Genomic DNA, 23,903 nt, shown 5'->3' with positions numbered 1-23,903 from the left:
TGCCGGCAGGACAATGGCGGTCTCTCTCGCTCTCCCTGTTCCTCTGGCTAAGCAACAACAATGGCCGAGCCGAGAACCTGGCTAATATGCAGCCAGAGGCCAGAGACAATGGCAAAAATGCAAGGCCCCCCCCCAGGGGATTGCCTCCAAAGTGAGCAAAAACAAAACGAAAAGAAGCAATCGAAGAGCCGCCAGATGTTCCTCCTCCTCCTGGCGCTGGAGCGGCCACCGCAGCCCCATTCGCAGCTCCCTCGAAAGGATGGTTAATTAGTTGGCCGCAGATTCGACTGGATCGAAAGGCTTTTAGCCTAATGAGCAGCAGGGAGGCGGCCAGCAAGGACCCATGCGGATCAAAGGATCAATCAAGCAATAACAAATCGAAACGAAATCCCAATTTGCATGCAACGAAAAGGGGTCCCAGGCAGGGACTCCGACTCCCGGCCAAGTGGGAAATGCATCTCAAATCCAAATGCATCTCGAGTGGCCGTCGAACATCAAACAAAAAGGCAGCGCTGCGAGAGAGGGCTTTTAGCCCATGAAGTGGACGCCTTCCATATGGAAGGAATATGGAATCCAAATAGTCGCCCACTCGCCCACTCACGGGCCCTGCCACCGGCAGTGGCAGTGGCAGTGGCAGTCACAGTGGCAGTGGCAGTCGCAGTGGCAGTGGCACGCCTCCATTTGTGTGTGATTTATGCGACGTCTCTTTGAGGATGAAGTGCAGATTACATTATAAATATGAAATAATGCGACGGCCCTTGAGGACAATGCGAAACGGAAACTCCTTTTATCGAACCACAGCCGAAGGGGGCAGGCAGGGCAGGGCAGGGGCAGTGACAGTGTCCCAAGGAAGGCAGTCCATGAAGGAACCAATTAGAACCCATCGGATCCCTCCAGATTCGAAGGAAATCCAAGAAAAGGCCAAGAAATATCACAAGCCTGCTGGATAACCCATCAATAGATAGTCAACCAATTTTGGAGGCCTTTTTTCGAGTCAAAAATGGTGGAAATTGCATCGATAGGGTTTCATACGATCCCTGGTCCCCCACGAATAGAAGACCGTGTGATCCTCCTCTCTACGCAGCGGAATTGTCCTAGAAGGACCCCGATAGGACGGTGCATTTTGGGGCTTGTGTGCGGGAGGGAAAGTGCCTCCAAACAGAAGGAGAACGCCCCAGGCCCTTGAGGAGAAGGTGTTCTGTAGGTAAGCCGTTCTCCTAGATCCCTAGAAGCCCCTACGATCCCCATATAGTCCCCATATATCGGACAAATAAGACTCTGTGGCAGATGGAGGACTCGCAGAAATATGGGAGGGACTTTCCTTTGCAATCCCCTAAGTAAGCCACTAGCAGATCCTCAAATAGAAGACGCCTCTATGGCCACTGGCCATCGTTTTGTCTCCAGATCTAGGGCCATCTCCACCTGCAGGGAAACACCTCTTACATATGGATGACCCTTCCTGCTGGAGCACATATTTACATTTTATGCAAATATTTTAGGAGCTGTAGAAAGTTTTCGGAATATTTGTGCTTTGCTTTCTTTCATCGAGTCCAACGACTGGCCGGTGGGAATGCATTCTGCCACATGTGTGCCCCGTGATTGTGTCTCCCTCCCCGCCCCCAAGGCAGGTCCTTTTGTCAATTAGATTTATTTCATCTGCGACTGCGGCGTGCACGGGGCGTGGGGGCGTGGGGGCGTGAGGGGGGGGACACTTGAGACTGGCTGAGGAGTACAAAGCGGGGAAAATAAGTCATGGATGGATGGAAATCATTGAGAATTTTCAGTTTTAATGTGTTCCCTGTGGAGTGGGTAGAGGGGGGAGGGGGGCTGGGGAGAGGGGAGCAAGATGAAAGCAAAGTGCTAGAGATCCATCAGTAAGGGTTTAATAGGGAAGCATATATCTAAATCTATAGTAATATGGGTAGATTCCAGTGTTATTCGGGGGAAGACCCGATTCCCAACGAAATTTCTGTGAAATTGATGGACAGTGAACCCAAGTCCTGGGCATCGAGGCTCCACTGTAGTTGCGTCTGTAGTTCTGGAGACAAGTGTGCTAATTGAAATGGCATATTGATTATGCAATTGTTATGCAATGCGACTAATTAATGTGTGTGCGAGTGCCGTCAGCCGGGAGAGACGGAGAGGCGGCTAATCGATGGGCGAGAGAGAGAGACAGAGAGAGAGAGAGAGAGAGAGCGCAAAGGAAAAGCTTAATTAACATGACCAACTTTGGCCCGAACAATGCCTGCAATTTGTGGACGGATGGACGGATGGACGGACGGACGGACGGAACGTTTAGGAGCGAGAGGACCTCTCGCCGCCTCCCCTGGATCCTTCCAGGAGAGTGCCGAAAGAGAATTTCCATAAAATTCCAATTCCGAATTCCAATCGAAAGTTCAGTTGAAGCTTTGCTGCCACTTGGAGAAGTCTTTGAATTAAAGTTCCCACCCTCCCCTTCCCCAAGAAACGCATGGAAATTAGTTCTTGGAGGGCAGTCCTTGCTCGCCGTTTCCCTCTATCGGCAAACAGTATGTGTTGACGTTTGCCTTGGCAATGCAACCGATGAAATGTCATAGTTTTGGGCCATTATTGAGCACAAAAAGCCAAGCCAAGGAGCCAAGGAGCAGAGCAAGCACGTAAGACCCATCTGCCGCACACACACACACACACACACACACACACACAGGGACAGAGCGGAGGACACAGGGTAGCCCAGCGGCCAGCCAAATTGGCGGCGGGCGCAAAACAAACTGAAACCGAAACGCCGTCGAGAAAGCACGCAGGGCAGTCGCCGCATAATTGCCGCACACGTACGGGAGGGGCGCACACGGACAGTGTCGGTGAGCGGTCTTCCAGGGGCGAGCGAGAGGGCCAGAGCGGGGCGCGGCGAGTGCGAGCGGGACGGCTGGGCTGGAAGTCGAGCGCTTGCCCCTGCCAGTGGAAGGGCCGTGAGTGCGCGAGGGATGGCAAGCGGTCGACAGTGGTGCCATCCCGTTCGCTCGCAAAGATGGCGTAGCAGCAGCAGCAGCAGCAGCAGCAGCAGCGCAGCGCAGTGCAGAAGCAGCGCCACAGTCGACAGTTGAAGCTGCGCCGAGGTGTCGTCGTCGCGCGCGGCAGCGAGCGAGCCACCACCGAGCGACGGCAAACGAGAAACGAGAAACGACAAACGGATCGGAAATCCCACTCCATGCGTTGGCGTTGGCGTCGCAGCCGGCGCGGGCAGTGACAGCGGCAGAGAGACAGCGACGACGCTTTTGCTCGCGTGCAGCGCCCGCTATGGTTTCAGTTCGTTTTCGCACGCTGTTCGCAACGAACGGCTCATCTCTCACACACACAAACAGCAGGCGACCAGCTTCAGCAGCAAAGAGCCAAAGAGACACACAGGCAGTCGTTTACCGTTAACAGTTAACCGTTGCTCTAGCCCGAACCGAATCGAATCGAATCGAATCGAAAGCCAAAGCCAAAGAGTGAAACAGTTACCATTCGATATCCCGATATCTCGATATCTCGATATCTCGTGCGTGTTTTTTTCTCATCAAATGTCCGAGTGTTCCGATCGCACGGAAATTGTTTTTTATTGTGTCCCCCAGCTGTAACTCTAACTGTGCCGGCCATGACCGTTCCACGAGTGCTATAAGAAGACCCTCCTGCTCTGCCCCTCTCCTCCCACGAACAGTTGCCGCAAGAGCGCGTCCGCCCGGAGAGACAAAGCGAAAAGCCGTCGGCACAATGCAGGCCACCAAAATGCGCACCCCCTTTGCCATCCAGGAGATCCTCGGCCTGGGCGTCGGGGCCGCCGCCTACCAGCAGCAGCAGCAACAACAACAACAACAACAGCAGCAGCAGCATCAGCAGGTGGCCGCCGCTGCAGCCACGCCCAGCTCCACGGAGGCGCCACTATCGCCGGCCGCCACTCCACCGCCCCGCAATGCCAACACGCCAGCCAGCGCGGCCTCAGGCGCCTCCGGACTGCAGCAGCAGCAGCAGCAGCTGCAACAGCAACAACTGCAACAGCAGCAACAGCAGCAGCAGATCTCCCAGGAGGCGGCCGTGCGGGACTCGCGCTCCCTCTCGCCCTGCCCGGACGTGACACGACTATCGGCAGCCGCGGCCGCCGCAGCCGCTGCCGCCGCCCACTGCCAGCTGCCCGTCTTCAATCCGGCCAACTTCTACGCGGCCGCCGGCTATGCGGCCGCCGCGGACCCCTCGAACGCGGCGGCGGCCCACCACCACCACATGACCACCCTGGCGGCGGCGGCCTATCTGCGCGGCTTCCTGCCGCCCGGCTTCAGCACGCCGCACGAGTTCCGGGGCCACTTCCAGCAGCACTTTGGAGCCCAGTTCGCAGGTGAGTGAGTCCGCCGGAGATCTGTTGCACGGCTAATTACGGCGCCTGCCTTTGAACCGAGTGCAGCCAAGTGGCAGACCGTCCGGAGGTCGCGTAGGCCCGCTCTCTAATAAGCTCAAGGCGTGAAAAGGGGGTTGGCAGGCAGGGCAGCCAGGGCAGGGCATTGAAACAAAGGGAACAACGGTAAATTAAGCACTAAGCACGAGTGGCAACGCTCAACAAAGCTTATTAATAACTCACACAGAGAGAGAGAGAGAGAGAGACAGAGAGGGAGAGGGAGAGGGAGAGCGTAAACGAGGGGCAGGGGATGTCAGCAAAGTGTGAAATCTCGCACACACTTCATTCCATGCCCCCCCTTTGCACCGTATTCGTATTCGTATTCCCATCCGCGTGAGTGTATCCCTAATTAAGCGCATAATTTCCATTCAAATTAGCGACGAGCACTCCTCCACTTCGGGACAGGGGACAGGGACAGGGGACAGGGGATCATCACTCCTTGAAATGCGATAGCCCTGGGCCAGTCGGGCCTCCTTTCAGGGTCCTTCCGAGATCGTTCTTGGAGTCTTCCATTTGTATATCCTTTCCTCAACATCTTCGGAATCGTACAACCCATGGGGCTATCCCGAAAAGCTCTTGTTTCCTGAGAGTCTTTTGTTCTCTCTTCTGATTGGATCGTTCCAATGGGATTCCACTCTGATTACCATCTATTCCTGCCGAATCCCTTAGAGTTCTGTATGCTTTTGAGGCCACTCTTCCATTGGGTCGTATCTTGGGTCTGGGATCAGATCTTTCTTGATCTATTGATCTATATCTACTTTGATGCAGATCTGGTTTGCTTTCCCACCCCCCTCTTGGCCGCGTCATGGGGCAGATGGCCACGCCCCTGGCTAGAATCTTCATCGCCATCCCTCTCTGGCCTTCGGGGCAGTGGGCCGTGCGCTCGTGTTTGTCTAGCCATCCCACTCTCACAGCCTCAAAGGTGCGAAGAACGAGACACCAGATACAAATGTATCTGAGAGTTACACGCACTTAATTTGTTAAATTTTCACACTCCACATCTGTTTATTTGCCGTTCCGTTGTGTGGTTTCCGTGCCCGCTTTCACTGTTGACCTTTCCGGGAGCTGTTTTTCCAGCCACTTCTGCATTTTCACCGTCTTCACCGTCTTCTTTATCATCTGCTGGCCCTTACTCCTGTCCCGTCCTCTCCTGTCCTGTTCTTATTCTTATTCTTCCTCCAGTTCTTGTTAGTCATGCCCAAGCCCATGGCAGGGTCCGTCCGTGTCAGCGTCCGTGTACGTCTCCGTGTCCGTGTCCGTGTCCGCTCGCACATTGTTTGCACAACAACAGTTGGAGGGCCTCGGGGCCCCTTTTGGCCTGGTTGAGCTGTAAAGAAGGCAACAGACGGACGACGACCAAGTCCTTTTCAGCTTTCTTCTGCCCAGGAGCAGGACACAGGACACAGGACACGGGGCGTTAGTTTTCGAGGCAAATTGTGTACAAAATAAATCGACTCGAGTGGTTAACCGCAGAGGCAGTGGCAGTGGCAGTGCCAGTGGCAGCATCCTTTCAATTTCTTTTCTATTCCTTTTTGTTGTTGGCTCCGGGAAAATTGCTACTTTGCCAGGATGCTCCAGTGCTGTGCACGTTGTTATCCTTAATTTGAGTGGCCATCGAGGAGGCCATCCAGGCTGCTGCCTCCTCTTCTTCTAATAAATATTTACCCGAAAGTCGTGCAAGTGCGCAGATCCTTTGGGATCGCTGCCAGCTCGCGTATCGCTGTCTGGCTGCTCTTTTGTTGCTCTTTGTGTCCACATGTCTCTCACACACACTCAGGTCTCCCGCCCCACTCTCGTCCCTGAGGCACGGACCTTTCACAAATTGGGGGCTGGCTTTGGGCGCTGGCAGAGCCCGGTGCCTGATAAATCGGATAATTGCCGGGAAGCCTCCGATCTGCCACACGCGTGTCCTCTGACTCAAAATCAAATCAAAACTGCAAAAAATACTGAAAATGAAAACGGAAACCTCTAAAAAGTGCAGCAGCAGCAGCAGCAGCATCGATAGGGATCTCTGGAGGGGCCCTACTTCCGAAACATTTCCTGCCAGGGGTAAGAGGTAACTCGATAGTTTTTCGCACATTTTCCCAAAAACCGACAATGAAAGGAACCCAAAAACCCGGCCGACAAATTGCTGTATCAAGTGTTAATTATGTGACAATGAGTAGGCCGAAAGAGCGGAAAAGAACAGCCCAAAACACGATCACGAGGGGGCGACGGAGGACGGAGGGCCATCGGGCAGTGGCAGGGGGGGGCCCATTATTTTCTTAATAATTTTTTAATTGGAAAAACCTCCGAAAGGCAAACACAGCCAAAACAAAACGAAACGAAACGAAACGAAAACAAATACAGAAGTAGATAATTTTCCCAACAACAAAAAATAGATATATTTCCAACGAAGTGGCATGCAACCGGCCTGTGGGAGAGGCAGAGATGGGGTCTGGATAAACAGCAGGCGAGGAAGAGGTAACCAAGCCACAGAAATTGATGACAACAAGTGGCAGCGGGCATTGAAAGGAGCTCCGAGACTTTTACCAGCTGCCCTGCCCCTGTCCCTGCCCCTGTCCCTGCCCCTTGGCCGGGCTGCATGATCATCCACAAATGCAACAGCCACTTCAGACGTCCGCAGACTGCCACAGACTGCCGCAGACTGCAGGTTGCACTCGCAACGCTCGTCATTTTCTAGGAAGCACTCGAGTGCGCGGCGTGTAAACAACTTGCACAGATTTTCCAGCCTCTCTCGACCAGCCTGGTGCCCCCCCCTGGCCCCATTAAGTGGCTTTGTTCGGCCGTTAATGCGGCTCGAGCTGCTCCTCGAGCTGGAGGCCCCATCTTGAGCAGTTTCTGCATGATTTGGCAGTCGAGCCGCTGGGAAAGTGCATCGGACCTGCGTAAGGAGGCTGCGAATGCCCCGAAAACGGATTCATTAGAACAGGGAGTAGCCCCTACGAGTGGCCCCATCAATGCCGCAATGCCAATCGGTTGTGGCGCTGCGGAAATGCTGCGAATTTCCATTTCATTTCATTTCCCGCAAAGCAATTACCCGGACAGCGAATTTTGCCACTCAAAAATGGCATTAATCGAATCAGAGATGCAGAGTAGAGCCGGTCCCCCCCCCCCCCCTGCCACCCCTGTCCCCCGGGCACTCACATGGCGGACTGCGTGCCCAAATTGAATATTAAACGTGTTAATCCATTTTATGGCCAGGCAAAGAACCCGAAAGTTAGAGCCCACACGGCCCCGCCCACCCCGCCTGGAAGGGAGTCCTGTTTTGCCGATCTTAACGCTTAACCCCCCCCTCCCCCCCTGCCCCTGCCCCCCTACCAGGGCCCTGCCTTGTGGGTAAAAGGCGTTTGACTTTTTATTAATTTCCCTGTTGACAGCAATTTGCAACGCTACACGAATTTGTTACCACCAGAAAACACCCAAAACACACACACGGAGAGCCCCCCCCCCCCCCCACACTCCCGCCCACCAGGATGTGGCAAGTGGGAGGAGTGGGTGTTGAACGTGCCACGAGTGTGTCGGTGTGTCGGTGTGAGTGTAACGAAACGGCCGGAAAAACGAAAACTTCCGCATGTGTTGATGGGTTAATAAATATTTGAGCGCACACAACACAACACTACATGTCCCTCTCTCTCTCTCGCTCTCTCTCTCTGTCTGTGTGTGTGTGTGCTTTTATATTTACCGCTATTTCCGCACAGCATTTACAGTGTTGTAAAACGTTGCTGGCAACCGAAATGGACAGACCACAAAAGGGTTGTAGGTTGCAGCCGTTTTCTGGTTACGAGTTAGTTGCCCATTTAAATGGAACAGCATTGCCGTCCATTCCGTCCGTTCCGTCCTTACGGGCCATTCCGTCCGGTCCATTCGAGATGCGCCCAGGCACGGGTGGGGGTGGGGGGGGGTGTGCTTTTAGGGGGCAGTGCCGTTTTATGGCCCAATGAATTTTACAAAAGTAAAACATACCATTTCGCTTGGTTTCTGATTCGTTCTGTGTGTGTGTGTGTGTGTGTGTGTGCTCGGGGGCATGTTATCGATAATTCAGTGGACGGGGCAGGGGCAGGGGCAGGCACAGGACGAAGGAGCCACCGTTATTGATGGCCAGTAGATAGTCCAGGAGTCCAGGGCAAAAGATAGACAATAAACTGGCTGAAAAATCATCATCAAATTTAATCGAAGCCAAAGCGATAACAAGTCGATAGCACATGCCTTGCAAATAGATACAGATACAGAGCCTGAATCTCATAAGCTAATAGCCACCTGGCCCACAGACGCCGCCGGGCAACTACAAAACGCAATTGAACGCGAAATGATGTCTAATTATAGAGCAGCAAAAGCAGCACCTCTCACTCGAAGAGACGCCAGGGAGAGGGCGAGAGAGAGAGCTCTCTGTACGGACTAACTACCCAATTATTTCATTTAAGCTTCACTGCACTCTCTCTCGCTCTGCCCCTCCCCCACCCCGTGCATAAATGGTTGAATGGCTCGAGGAAACGTCGTCGTCTAACAACGAAAATAACAAAAAGGAAAAGAGATGCCAACAAACAAAGAAACAAGAGGAAAAAGAAAGGAAATTCTGGCATCGATAGCCGACGCATTTGATGCCGCACTTGGGGTCCCATCGGATCCGAATCAGGGCCAACGTCTGGCCAAAATCGTCATACCCTCTTCCGAAGGGGAACGGGAAATCGGCTTCAAAATGGGAATGGAAATAGTCGTGGCACAAGCACTGCCAGGGCCAAGTGGTGGAGTGGGGCGAATAAGCCGGCGAATCAATGGCCTGCCGCCCTGCCACAGCCCCCTCCAGCATCGCCCGCCTTCGGGTACAGTCGCCAAGGCCTGGCTGTGGCTTTGGGAAGGATCGGGGCTGGCGATCCATCCCGCAAGGCCCCTGAAGACTGTGCACTTGTACTCATGGCATCCACTGTACCCCCGAAAAGCTGTCTATCTGTCCCGCTCACACAGAGGTGGGGGCGTGCCGCCATTTTGGAAAAACAACGGGACTGCTCTCCGCCTTTTCGTATTTATTTCCAAAGGGGGAAGGGGGGTGGGAGCAACAAAGGGAAATGCGAGCGCAAATCGAGTTAACGAGCTAACTGCGGGGCGTCCAACCCCTCCCCCCACCCCGCAGGCACTCAGCACCACCCTGCACAGGCAAACACAACCCAGCCACCACCCACCCGCCACCCACCCACAATTTGGGAGACATATCCCGTAAAGCCACCCCCAAACGCCAGAATGAAAAGGTTCTGTGGATTGTACAACAACTAACAACTTAACCACCACCCACCCAGCCCCCACCCAGCCACCCACTCAGGCCGCCCGCCGCCCGCCGCTTGCCTCTTGCCATTTTTCTTTGCCACTTTGCTTCTTCAACTTATTTACGTCTCCATTACAAATAATTGCGCGTCATATTGGCTCCCACCCGCGCCAGACACAAGCCACCCCCCGCACACCCCCCCGCCCTCCACCCCACCCCACCCGCACCATCGTGTGGCCCCATTTTGCCTAGACAACCCTCCCTTCCCCCCCGTTCCCACCACCCACCACCCACCACCCAGCACCGTGCTAGCGTAAGTAGTAAATACGCTCGAGTATTATTAACGTAAATGCAAAATTGCCAATTTCGAGTGTATTTCCTGTCAACAGAAATTTCCTTCACTCTCGAGGCCGCCCCTCAAGGTATTCCAGCAGAAATAAAATTAAGAGGAAAAAGAGAGAGGCAGAGAGAGGGAGAGCCTCCATCGTGGTGGCTGGTGGCACCCTGGAGGCCCATCTCTACGCAGTGCTAGGCAGAATCCCCCCCTCCAGGACACACAGAGAGAGAGTGAGAGAGCTCCCTGCCAAGTGGTTGGTGGTGGGCTTGGCTTTTATTAATATGTCTGGCAATTTCAATTTGAGTTTATTGGTAATTTTACATTTCGTCTGTGGATGGTGCGGGAGGGGGAGGGGGAGGGGGAGGGGGAGTGAACAACTATCGAAAAGTATCGATAGGCCGAATGCCGCCATTCGATCGAAATATTGCTTAATTGAACAATTAAGCAAAGGACAAAGGCAGGACCTGGACAAAGGCACGTATTTATTACCACTTGAGAGCCAGGAGCAGGGCGGAAAACATATCAAATTAATTTAGGCGGAAAACAGGCGAGGAAAATGGATGAAAATGGATATGGAAAAGGGCAGAAAAGGAGCCTGCTGCTGCCGGCCACAAGATATCGCATGACACCGCACTGACCCAGAGGCAGACCTCCTCCATGCCGCAAATCAAATTAGTTGAGACGACATCGATAGCCGCCCAAAGTGGCTGACCATTCGCTGGCATCTACAGAAAGTACACACACACACACACACACACCCAATACCCAGTTTATTGTTCATCATTGTGGCTATTTATAAGTGCGCTGTGCCGGGGCTGGTGCCTTTAAAGCACTTCTGCCGGGGGCCCTGGGCTGGACATTGGTCTGCTGTCGCTGCCCCCCCCCCTCGGGCTCCCCAGCTAATTGTTAATTGATGTGTGTCTAATTGTGCCGCCAAAGTGGCCAGGCAATAACAGACAGACTATGAAAGGCTCTCTCCCTCTCTGGTGGCTAGGAGCAGGTCTGCTCGTTGTTTGTTGCCTAATTCAATGGAAAGTTGAACAGTTTTGCGGGCCCAAACTGTAGACGAAGTGGAGATCTTTGCAGATTCCATCCAATGCCCGTGTCCGACTCTCTGCAGCCCCTCTCCAGCGCTAAGGGATCGAAGGTACCTCCTCCTCCCCTCCTCGAACAAGATAATTTGGTCAGCCCGATAAGTGTGTGGCCGGAAACCGATGTGGGCCCTCGAGAGAAAAGCGAGACGCGCACAATCGTCGATCGGGGGCATCACAATAGAACGCCCCTTGCGACACGCCTAAGCCGATTCCCGTTTAATTTGAGACGGCAAGACGGGGGTAGGAAAGGGCTAAACCACTTAACACCCTAACACCCTAATTGTCAAAACAAAGCCGCAGCCGAAGCCGAAGCCGAGGAGACCTCCTTTCGCCTCCGTCTTTGCGTTTTCCTTTCCTGCCTGCCAAAAAAGAAAATATTTCCATTTCTGGGAATGCCACAGAGGGAAAGGAGGAGGAGGAGGACATGCGCTTAACCCTTCGCTGCCTGACATTTGAATACAAATCCAGGCAACTTGTCAAAATCCGCACGAATCGGGTGCTAGAGGAGTCGGGGGGCAGGGGCATGCAACTATTTTCAGCTGCCGCCCGCCACGGCGTTATCGTGTGCGAAAAATCACTGAATCACGGGGAACGGGGAACGGGGAACGAGGACTCGGCTCGAATGTCTCTTGGGTCCTGCGGCATTTCCATTGTCCTCCGCTCAAAGGGAAAAGGGAAAAGGGAAATGGGAAAATGGAAAATGGAAATGGGTTCTGTGGCAGCGAGACATGCCTCAACATCGACATCCACGACATGTGTAGAGCAAGCGCCTGGAATGCCACTCAACTAATCCCCCCCTCTCTCTGCCACCATCTCTTTGCAGAACAAGCGGCCGCACGTGGTCAGGAGTACGCCAGCAGCCTGGCCAACGCCAGTGGCGATGAGCAGTCGCCCAGCAAGGCCGGCGGCAGTGCAGGCTCGGGCGCCGCCCCGGGCAACGGCAACGGCAACGGCAACGGCAGCAGCAACGGACATCTCGGGTCTCCGCCCAGCAGCAACGGACCCGCCGGCGAGGCCGGATCGGGGGCCTCCGCCTCCGGGTCGGCCCTGGCCAGCGCCTCCGCCTCGGCGGCCGGGGCAGCCTCCGCCAGTCGGTCCTCGCCCGCCGGCGGCGCCGCCAGCCACCATCACGCCGCTCTGGCGGCACATCAGCATGCGGCAGCCGCTGCCGCTGCGGCCCATCACCATGCTGCCGCTGCGGCCGCCGCCCACCATGCCCACCACGCCCATGCCGCCCACCACGGCCACCCCCACCTGCACGCCCACGCCGCCCACCATGCGGAGGCAGCCGCCTTCCTGGGCGCGGCCGGAGGGGCCGGCGGCAACCCCAACAGCCTCCTGGCCGGCCACGGCGCGGACGTCCTGGTGGGCCCCGGCGGCGCCGGGCCCGGCGGCAAGAAGAAGAACAAGCGGCGCCACGGCCGCACGATCTTCACCAGCAGCCAGCTGGAGGAGCTGGAGAAGGCCTTCAAGGAGGCCCACTACCCGGACGTGAGCGCCCGGGAGCTGCTCTCCATGAAGACGGGCCTGGCCGAGGACCGCATACAGGTAAGAGTCGCACTCCCAAATCCCATCATACATACATACATTCAGGCTCTCCGTCCGGTGGTGGGGCAGCTCGCCCTGGAGTCACGTCGCAGTCCTTCGACTGATTGTGGATCCTTTGACTTTAACGGCCTGCTGGCGAGGATTTATAGCGTTGGCGAGAGGGGGGGGCGACTTTTATGGGTGCGCCATCGTAAAGATTGAATGCTTCGATTTGTGGCGGGAGGGGGCTGGGGGCGTGTGCGAGAAGGGGGAGAATGGGACCTGCCACTCGGCAAGTGTTGCCACACTCGGGGGCCGCCGTAATGAGGCCTCCGCTGATTACATAATTACGAGTGCACACAATTGCAATTGCAACAGAAACAGAAGCAGCCACAGAAGCACACAAACGGGGCATGAAGTAAGAAAACGTGGCAAGCGGCACTCGCCGACACTCCAAAAAAAACACGCGAAGAGCCCGAGACGGGGACGAGGACGGGAGGGGACGGGGACGGGACGGGAGGAGAGCACAACAATTGCAAAAATTGCAAATTGGAAGGCGAGACGGAACGGAACGGAACGGAATGGCAACTAAAACAAAGGCGATCAAAAGTCAAAGAGAAACAGCAGCCAAGGAAGAGCCTTGCATCCGTATAACCCACAATTCCATCAAGAAGTGGCACAAAATTGCACTCTCAGAGGTGTGGGATCCTTCATTTTGGAGGAATTTTACTTCTAGGCGAAATAGATCTGCAAAATGGTCTGAAAGGTGCCTTTTACGCCGATCCAATGGATGAAGTGGCTCGAAATTGCACTCTTTGAGAGGCAGGATCCTCCGTTTTGGGGGATTTTTGCATCCAAATGCATCTGCAAAGTGGTCTAAGAGGTAACCTAAGAGGTACCCCGAACCAATCGATGGAAGTCCGAAAAAGCTAGATCCCATCGATTGAAGGTGCTCTTCCTTCGTACAACCGCGGCAGGATCCTCCATTTTGGTGGACGTTTGCTTCTCTTGGGCGACATGGTCTTAAAGGTAACCTCTTACCTTCCATAAATCCCCAAAATGTGGCAAAAATTTTCATTCTTTGAGATGTGGGATCCCATTTTGGAGGAATTTCACTTCTCTTGGGCGAAATGCATCTGCAAAGTGGTCTTCAAAGTAACCTTTCACCTCGATCCAATCGATGGAAGTCCAAAAAAGCTCCATCCTGTCGATTGAAGATGCTCTCCTTGAATATCATTCGTATAATCCGGAATTCCACAAAAAGCGGCACAAAATTTCATATTTTGAGATGCAGGATCCTCCATTTTGGTGGATTTTCTCCAAGAGTGGTCTAAAAGTAACCTTTCACCTCGATCCAATCGATGGAAGTCCAAAAAAGCTCCATCCTGTCGATTGAAGATGCTCTCCTTGAATATCATTCGTATAATCCGGAATTCCACAAAAAGCGGCACAAAATTTCATATTTTGAGATGCAGGATCCTCCATTTTGGTGGATTTTCTCCAAGAGTGGTCTAAAAGTAACCTTTCACCTCGATCCAATCGATGGAAGTCCAAAAAAGCTCCATCCTGTCGATTGAAGATGCTCTCTTCGAATAACTGGCGAATCCAGAAGGTGGAACATTCAGCTAGATCAAAAAACAATCACAGAAAATGATGAATTATTCGGGAATTATTCGAAGAGAAGGGAAATAGAAGTAGCCACACTGGAAGGGGAAATGGAAGCAGAGAAACCCTCAGGGAGACGTAGAACACGGAGTGTTCCAGATGGGTCCCAGGGCTAATCCTCTAAGCCAATAAATAGCGAATTTTTGCCATCGTTCATCTACCATTTTGGTCGTCCTCCCTTGGGGGTTTTGCGTAGCGCACAACTCCCGCTATTTCAATATGCACTTGAGAAGCCGCAAGATGGCGCTTACCCAGGGTGCAGGCCTGGTGCATCTCATGCGCGTGTGTGTGTGCGCGTGTGTGTGTGTTAATGTTCAGAAATCAAATTAACAAACACAATTGGCTGAAAAGTGGAAAGTAAAAGAAGAAGCAGAATCAGAGGCAAAAGCAGAACCAGAAGGCAGTAAAACGCACAAAATAATTCAAAAGCACTCACTCTCACTCACTCACTCACTCACACTCTCTCTCTCCCTCTCCCTCTCCCTCTCTGCATCTCTCTCCAACACACACTTCAATTAAGTGCAAATATGGCGCAGCAGCGCAGCAGCGCAGTCGGCTCACAGCTTGAGTCGGCGAGGGCAATGGGCGGGCAGCGGAGGCAGTGCCGTCGTCGTCGTGGGGTCTCTCTCTTCTGGTGCCGAGGCGAGGCAATCATTAGCAGCACGATAAGAGGCCGAGGACAAAGATGAAGCTCGTCGGCGGCAGAGGCGCAGGCGGAGGCGGAGGCGGAGGAGGGAGTGCCTGTCGTCGGCAGCCATGCAAATTCGTTGAGACAAGAAAACACGGACTCGTGCAAATCGAAGCCACCATTAAAAGTTTTCTCTCGCTCTCTGGCGCTGCCGCTCCCCTCTCTCCGCCCGCTGATTGTTTTCTGCGTGTGTTTTTTTGCCTGCCGTTTTTAATTGCATTCCATTTTGTGTGTGCGAGTGTGTCGTGCATGCTCTCTCTCCCCCCCCCCCCCCCCCCCCCCCCCCCCCCCTCGCTCTTCGGGGCCCCTGCAGCCTGCCCAGCAGCAAACAACAAAAAGAGAAAGAAACATGGCTGGCAAAACATGTTTTCGGCTCGCCGCCTGCCCGCCTGCTCTCTCTCGCAGCAAAGCTTGCTCTCGCCGTTCGGCTGCTCTCCCGAAAATGCTGTGGCCGCTGTCAAAAGTCAACGACCAGGCGACAAAGGCGTCGCTGGCGAAACGTTTCGCATTGAAGTGGCCGCCCCGGCCAATCAGCCTCCAACGGCAGTCCGCGGAATGTTCCGCACCTTCGACACGCGACACACTGGTCGCCTGGGCGAGTGCGACAGGGACAAAGCTAGCAGCTCCGACTCCGACTTGTTGTGGCTGACGGCTCTGCCTAGATAGTGCTCGCAGCCAAATCCGCGAAGATCCCCCTTCAAGGGCATTTGTAATGTCCTTCTCTGAGTCCAATTGAGGACGTGCTCGAAGGCTCTTTGTGCTCTTAAAACAATCGAATTAAGACAATGAAAAGTGCACTGTTTTTTTTGTATTTTCGGTTTTTTTTTTGCCAGTGCATTAAATGCACAATTCCAATTGCACTCCACCGCATGTTCCGATTGCCGATTGTTCCAATTTGCCGAAAAAACCCGTGGCTCAGGAGCTGCCACAAAAGAAACTGCCAAAAGGAAATCGCTGCACTTGCACTTGAGCTGCCAACAGTCGCAAAACACTGCTAGACCCTCGAGCACCATTGAGCAGCATTCCCAAGGCTGGGCCTGGCCCCCACTACCCAACATATAGTAGGGGCTTCAAACAGCTCGTTTCAATTAGTTCCGGCTATCGTACTCTTAGTGGAAATGATCCTTTATCCGCATCCCATCCACGTCAAGTGCTGGCGGAATGGAACTTCATCGAAATTCAAAGTAGTCTTTGAGAGAGAGCCATGGATCTTACTCCTTTTTGCACTTGAAACACAGACCTTATTAGCGGGCACTTACAGTCTCTTTTGCAATCCTCCCTACAAAGGATTTCTCTCCAGACCACTAGAGCGTTTTGATCTCCCTGTAACGAATTTCCCTATATCGAATTGTCCTTGACTACGACTTTTTTCTATGCCCGTAACTCGAGCGTTCTCATGTTTTCTCGATCATAAATCATTATTTTTCCTGTAATTTTCACTGGGGTTTCCCCCCAAAACAAGTCCCGAACTTAAAGGGGGCGATAACAATTTGTATTTATTTATTAAATTAACAATTATCTGCTAATAATGGAAATTGGTTACAAAAGAAGGAAAGGAGCAGAGAAGAGAAGCTAAAAGTTTGTTAAATTTAGGCGATCATAGCTTAGGGATAGCTTAGGGATAGCTTAAGGGATAGTTCAGGGGATAGTTCAGGGCATAAGGTATGACAGGGGGAGTTAGATATGTATGTAGGTTCATGTCGGAATCGATAAACAGAATGCCACCTCCATCTATGCCTTGTGGCGGATGCAGAGCCAGAGGTTGGAATCTCGAAGCCGCTACAGCATTGGGGTACTTGGAGCTAGAGGCAAGTGTGGGATGGTTGAATAAATCAAAAACAATATATTTTGTTTGCTTGCCCAAACATCCCCGAAACATCGTTTGTTTCGAATTATTTTAAAGTAAAACAAACTTCTTTCTACGCATCTTTTTGTTGCTTCCCTTGAGAGTCGCTATAAGGAAGTTCGAGAGAAGAACCCTCAGCGACATTCTGCCTGGTCGGCAGGGAGGCAGACCCTCAAGATTCCCTTTTCGAAGGCTTCCGCGGCGTGTAACAATTTGCTGGCACCATAGTTTATGTTTTTTGGTTTTGCATAATTCTGTTGCTGCATTAATTATACACTTTTGCACTCTCCCTCCCTGGGCTTTCTCCTGCGCTTTTAATGAGCTGTTAACGCGCACACCCACAAAGCAGGTGGACGGAGGGACGGGGAACAAATGGAATTAAAAATGATTATGCATAATTATGTAATTAACATTTAAACAAAAGAGGTTATGGCGGGGAACAAAAGCATTTAAAAAAATTGTTATTTGCATTTTTCGCTCACTCTCCCAGCACAGGAGGGCCTACAAATGTACCCAGTACACCCTGTATACCAAGTACACCCTGTATACCCAGTACACCCTGTATACTCTGTATACCCAGTACACCCTGTATACCCTGTACACCCCTTCCTGCATAAGTAGTAGAGGGTATTCCTCTGCCTGGCTCAGAAAAAGTCATTTATCAACGCATTAGCAACACTGATTGAGTCTACCCATCCACTCTCTAGCACTCTCTCTCTCTCCCTCTCTCGAATAGATAGCACTTGCTGTCGCTGCTGCTGTCTCCCTCTCCCTCCCCCCCCGCGCTCTCTCTCTCTCGCTCCCTGGGGAGGTGGCGGGTGTTAAGTGTTGTCAACTCAAGCAGATTTAATTTGCCATGTTTTTGCTTTGCTTTTTGTTGCTGTTGTTGCAAGTGCAACAATAAACAAGGCAAACAACTGTAAATGCAAATGTTGACATCACACCAAGTGGTGCGGGGGCGGGGGCGGCGGCGGGGTAGGGCTGGGCCCGAGGCCGCGTGGCGCACGAATTTAAAGTGATTTCCACAATTTGATGGCCCCTGGAGAATTGCGGCACATGTTGCAGGAGCGGCAACCCTGGGAAAAGCCCGGCACCAAAATGAAGTTGAACTTTTCACAACAGCAGATTAAGTTGTCCCCCGGGAGGAGGGGAGGAGGGGAGGAGGGGAGGATGGGAGGACAGCAGCCTGTGAAATTGAAAATTGACCGTTTAATGTTGCCGCACACGGGCCTGGGCCACGGCGACGGCTGGCAACATTTTGGCCCGTCTTGTGCCACTAATAAGTACTCGAAATCGGAAGCGCAGGGGCAAGACGGATGCGTGACAAGTGCTGTCTGCCGCGAGCCCATCCTCGAGCCCATCCTCCACCCACTTTTCGGTCTGGCGTTAATTTAATTAGTTTTTGGTCGCTTTGCTGGTCGTGTCGTGTGCCGCCCGCCCTAATCGTGCGCCCTTTGTCCTTGTCCTGACCCCGTCACGATTCGCGCTCTCCCTCTCGCTTGCTTTTGCCACCACTTTTTGTGCAGACTGTACACGGAAGGGATAATCCAAGCCAAGGCCTAGGCCCCAAACGATGCCTGCCAGGATATAGCTTTAGCAGAGATCTTTGCCCCATTCTCCTCGCTGTTCAGTGCTCTCCGAGGGCCTCTCCGAAAGGCATTTTCACACTGGAGCAGCCAGCACTTATTTCTTAACGAATTTCTGCCAAAAATATGTGGAAATCCCATCGGTATTCGGGGGCTCAATTAGCGAGAAGGAGAGAGATGCTCCCTCCACACATGCACTGCGATGCAATCCCTTTGACCCACATCTGGGTCCAGTTCCACTCCATTTCCCCCGACCCAAGGCAGGTTGCGTGCATTTTTAATTGCATATTAAGTTGCATTATCCAGGCCCCCCACAAACCAGAGACTGACCATCCATCCACCCATCCACCCATCCATCCATCCACAGCTGATCCATGCTTTTCCGCTTCTGTTGCAGGTGTGGTACCAGAACCGGCGTGCCAAGTGGCGCAAAACGGAAAAGTGCTGGGGCCACAGCACGAAGATGGCCGAGTACGGGCTGTACGGGGCGATGGTGCGCCACTCGCTGCCGCTGCCGGAGACAATCATCAAGTCGGCGAAGGAGGACGAGTCGGTGGCCCCCTGGCTGCTGGGGATGCACAAGAAGTCGCTGGAGGCCGCCGAGCTGCTGAAGAGCGACGAGAGCGACCGGGAGACGCCCACCTCGGACGACACCAACACCAGCTACTCGGCCGGCAGCACCCACAACTCCCCCATCTCCAGCTTCTCCATCTCGCGGCTCCTCTTCGACGCCCCGCCGCCCGCCGCGGGCAAGCCGAGCAAGCACCATGCCCACGCCCACGCCCAGGCCCAGGCCCAGGCGCACATCGCGGCCGCCAATGCGGCGGCAGCCGCGGCCGCCGCCGCCCACCACCATCACCACCACCACCACCACGGGGGGGAGGCGGCCGCCGCAGCCGCCGCTGCCGCTGCCATGCACGCGGGCATGGCCCAGCAGCACCATGCCCACGCCCACGCCCACGCCCACTCCCACTCCCACTCCCAGCCGGGGGCGCACCACGCGCAGCCAGCCGGAGCGTCGGGCGCGAGCACGGGGGGCCAGCACCAGCACCACCCGTACAACCAGCAGCAGCACCTGCACCACCTGCAGCAGCTGCAGCAGCAGCAGCAGCAGCACCACCAGCAGCAGCAGCAGCATCTGGCCGAGCGGGAGCGCGAAAGGGAGAGGGAGCGAGAGAGGGAACGGGAACGGGAGCGGGAGCGGGAGCGCCAGCAGCAGCAGGCGGTGCAGCACGCGATGCACATGCACCACCACGGCCCCGCCGGCTACGCTGAGGCAGCCGTGGCCGCTGCCGCCGCCGCCGCTGCTGTGGCAGCCGCTGCCAATGCCCGGAACGCGGCCGCCGCAGCCGCTGCCTCCGCGGCCGTGACCGTCGCCGAGTCGGAGGAGGATCCGGACGAGGACGAGGAGATGGACAAGGACTGCGACCCGGAGATCGACGGCGACATGGAGGTCGCGGCCGACGCGGACGGAGACGCCGACGGCGACGGCGACGGCGACGGCGATGCCGACGGGGAGATCGACATCTGCGACGACCACGACGACGAGGTGCACATGCACGAGCAGCTCCTGCTGAAGGTCAAGCAGGAGCAGGCCGCGGGCGGCTCCTCCAGATGAAACATGTACATCGATGTGTTGTTCTAATTCAGCAGACAACCGGCAACGAAGCGCAACGGGAACGCCCCGGAGAGACGCCTCCGGGCGTGGCAATGAACCCTTTTCTAAGCATAATCTAATGACATTATTCATAAACGTAAACGTAAACGTAAACGCAAACCTTAAAACGGAACAAAACATTTTTTTTCATAGACCTAAGAAGCACCCAAGCATAAATTCGCGTAAATCGTATCCTACGGATCGCACGGATCGCACGGATCGCACGGATCGCACGGATCGTATACACCTAGATACTATAGTACCATATTCAATGGAGTTTGTTTGCCCTTTTTTTTGTCTAGAGATTGTAAATATCTAAGAGGTGGAACCCGTTCGGAGCTACGATTTGCAAAAATTTCTAAAATACGCTAAATGTGATTTAATTTAGTTATCGATTCTGAACAAGGCTTTTTATCGTTTAAGATCATTTTTTTTCCTCGAAAATTAAGTTTTAAAAATCCCATATTTTTTTTTTTTTTTGTGTCGCATCCTTCCTGTAAAAATTGTACATACAAGCAAGGTCCCACTTCAAATGGGAGATGCGAGTCCTTAGGCCCTGCTCCGCATTCATCGTATCGTTTGCATCAAAGACCTATCGAATACATGGAGGACGCATCTGTTCTATAAAAGGATCAGCGAACATTCTGTACATACGAGTCCCATTCGAGCGTTGAGCCCCCACCGCCACTCCCGCTTGAGACCCCCCTCCTTATGCTCTTACTTTATCCTTTGCATACTCGTAATTCAAACATTGTACTGGGCCCTTTGGGAGGCCCGAAGCAACCACAAGAACCACATAAGTAAACTCCAAATTGTGTAATTATTGAGCAAGACAAAGCAAATACACAAATACAATATATACTTACGAATATATGAAAGTTAGATGAAATAAAATGGATGATATGAAAAATATTCGATTGCGTTTTTGTTGGGTCTACAGCTACGGATTCAGTCGGTTATGGAAATCTACTTAGAATTATTGCTAAAGCCTTTCGCAGGAGAATAAATTCTTCGTTATTAAAACAACTGGTTTTATATCTAAAAAATATTCAAACATGTTTTTGGGTTCTGTCCCCGCACAAAACTAGAGTTTCGTGGCACGAAAAAAGACACGGGCCTTGTCCATCTCTACTCTACATAACAATCGCCAGAGGCGCCGCCTAGCGGTACTATTTCGATGAGTTCCACAAGCTCAAGTATCTCCTAGTGTCCGAGTAGAGGCGCCACTGCATCAATTTTACATGACTTTCTTTTTTACATGCATTTCATATAACAGTTTTACAAATGTAAAATAAATGTACACACGACACGAAAACGACTGCCAGATGGCGCTAGTGTCATTTTCCGGCCGATCTATGTGTTATATTATATAATTATAGTTATAATAATATAATTAAAAAAATTCATAAAAAAAAAGAAAACAAAAATAAAAATAGTTTATAATTTTTGTCCATCCTCGGTGGGAATCGAACCTGTGCCATTCCGGCTCCCTCCGAACTACCGCGAGCTGTTTGCCATAGCAGAACGAGGTCGGCGTGGCATAGCTCGCTGAGGTGCTGGCATGCACCGCATAGAATGGGGATTTAGTTGTGTGTAGAAGAGTTCGAGGCCCCGGCTTGGTGGAGCCAAGCTTGTGTGTTGTTTTTCTCTCTTTCTGTTCCGTATACCCCTGCACTCGCCACGCGTCACCTGTCATTCTCACGACATTTAGGCGTGCCAAAGTACAGTAAAGGGGAGAATAAAATGCCTCCAAAGGAAGCTGAGCAGTCGTCGAATCTAATTTCAAGACTCTCGGTGTCAATTGTAAAGAGGCACATTTTCACTTTTTATTTTTTTATATTTTAATTGGTAATATTTTTGAGTATTTTCTGGTGGGTTCATTGATCTCCTTCCTGATTTCAGCACGAAAATAGTGCATAAAAGTCGGAAAAGGCTAGGTATAAATCTTTAAAAAATCAGTAAAGATGATATGCTTATTATGCAATTCAGATGATTTCTTTCAGTTCTTGTAATTCCTGGCCTTAAGAGCTCTGTTCCTGAGCCCATAGCTACCCCATAGAGTATCTAAAGGCTGTGTGCCCCAGACAACCCAGATAATAGGAATAAACATGGGAAACGTTTGGAGAGTTTTTGGTGAACTGCCAGCTACCCAAAGGATGCCCAAAGGGAGTGCCTCCTGCTGCAAAGGATCCATTTAGAATTCCGTTAGAGCCATGCCCCTGGCTGCGTAAAACGAAATTTCGGTTGGGAAAAATTTACATAAATTGCTGGGCGAAAATCGCAAAAATGGAGGCAGACCGCAAGGCCGTAGCCAACGGAGGAACAAAAGGATGAGGACAAGGCAACGGCAACGGCAACGGCAACGGCATTTGCCAAAAAAAATCTGCTGTGAATGTATTGCAAAACAATAAGCAAAACAATAAATCAAAATATGAAATAATAATGGCTTCGGCCTCGCTGGATGATACACGAGTCGAGGTCGATGTCGATGTCGATGTCGAGGTCGAGGTCCCTCCAAGGAACAGCTGTAAGTCGGCAGAGCGGGCGCCGATTGTGCAGCGAAGGAAGAACGAAGGATGAAACCCGAGCAGGAGCGCCGTGTCGCGTCTTGCGGCCGCCTCCTGTGCGCGCTCACATTTTGGCAAGCTCTCACTCTCTCACTCTCTCACTCTCTCGCTCACTCTCGCTCTCCCCTGTGCCCCTCCCTCCGCGCGCTGAAATATAAATCTTAATATGTCATAATTCGAAATAATTTCCCAAAACCGCAAGAGCAAGTAGTTCGCCCCGAGGGGCCGAGAGGACCCACAGCAGGACCCGCTGGGCCAACGGAAACTGAACTCTACCTCTGCCGCGACTCTGCCGCGACTCAGCCGCGACTCTGCCGCGACTCTGGGGGTAGCTCTAGGTGCGAGTCCGAGGCCGAGGCCGAGTCCAAGTCCAGCTCCTAATCCCACAAATTATTACCCTAATAGCCGATATTGTCGCGGCTTAGCGACATCGTTTATCATCTCTGGCCCTGGGCTTCGGGGCTTCGGGGCTTCGGTGGCACGGGAGCGTGCGCGCCTTGTGGAAAAATATGGAAAAGCAAACAACAGATGACAAAATATGAAAGCGCGTTTTCCTCTATTTGTTTAATTTATTAAAAAACGAAAAAAAAAACAGACAGCGGCACACGGAATGGAAAATGGTAAACAGAGAGCTCTCTGTTCTGTTTCTGTTTCATTGTTTGCCATTCGGGAAAGTCAGCTGCAGATGCAGATGCAGATGCAGTTGCAGATGCGAGCGTGTCCCCTTTGACCCCAAGCACGCGCTCACAATGCGGTCATCCTTGCGGCCAGCAGGTCCAGCGGCAGCTTAGTGGTGGTGGTGGTGGTGGTGGTGGTGCTGCTGCTGCTGCTGCTGCTGCTCCTGTGACGTTGTTTGCTTAGGTCTGCCAACAATCCACCAAACAGATACAGCAGCAACAACAAATAGAACACCAAACTTAACGGACTTTGGCCGCGGCAGAGAGGCGATCGCCAGAGATGGCGATGTGTGGCGTGTGTCCCCACCGATCCATCGGCCGACTGTCGTATTAGGGCTTCGATTTGAATCACAAAAGCCGAAAGCCAATTCCCAACTAATTCACAATTCAAATTCATATTTAAATTCATATTCATATTCCATAATTATAAAGCCAACCCCTCTGGCAGTGGCAGTGGCAGTGGCAGTGGCAGTGGCAGCGACTGTGGCAGGGGGGCGCACACGCATCGGGGCGGTGAGATTTGGATTATAATTTGATATTTTGTTGGGCAAAGTATTAGCATTTAAATTGCCTCATTAGCAGAGGCTTTCCGAG

General features: G+C 52.7%; 1 protein-coding gene across 1 annotated transcript; it reads left to right on the top strand.

The window, feature by feature from the left end:
- Positions 1-3,367: 3,367 nt before the first annotated feature.
- Positions 3,368-20,554, top strand: LOC6597768 (homeobox protein vnd). The gene is made up of 5 exons (XM_026990740.1): positions 3,368-3,786; positions 3,844-4,348; positions 11,920-12,644; positions 18,806-19,198; positions 19,625-20,554. The coding sequence occupies exons 1-5, from the start codon at positions 3,730-3,732 to the stop codon at positions 20,024-20,026; spliced, it is 2,082 nt and encodes a 693-aa protein (XP_026846541.1). The 5' UTR covers positions 3,368-3,729; the 3' UTR covers positions 20,027-20,554.
- Positions 20,555-23,903: the final 3,349 nt, after the last annotated feature.

This window comes from Drosophila persimilis, unplaced genomic scaffold, assembly GCF_003286085.1.
Source record: "Drosophila persimilis strain 14011-0111.01,24,50 unplaced genomic scaffold, DperRS2 tig00000606-arrow-arrow-pilon, whole genome shotgun sequence".
Taxonomy (NCBI): domain Eukaryota; kingdom Metazoa; phylum Arthropoda; class Insecta; order Diptera; family Drosophilidae; genus Drosophila; species Drosophila persimilis.
This window is presented reverse-complemented; position numbering and strand designations above follow the sequence as displayed.

Bases quoted from the DNA above. Each gene is read 5' to 3' on its own strand.
- LOC6597768 (XM_026990740.1), top strand. From the start codon at position 3,730: ATGCAGGCCACCAAAATGCGCACCCCCTTTGCCATCCAGGAGATCCTC. The intron at 4,349-11,919 runs GTGAGTGAGTCC...ATCTCTTTGCAG, and splicing joins CTTTGGAGCCCAGTTCGCAG to AACAAGCGGCCGCACGTGGT. The intron at 12,645-18,805 runs GTAAGAGTCGCA...CTTCTGTTGCAG, and splicing joins TGGCCGAGGACCGCATACAG to GTGTGGTACCAGAACCGGCG.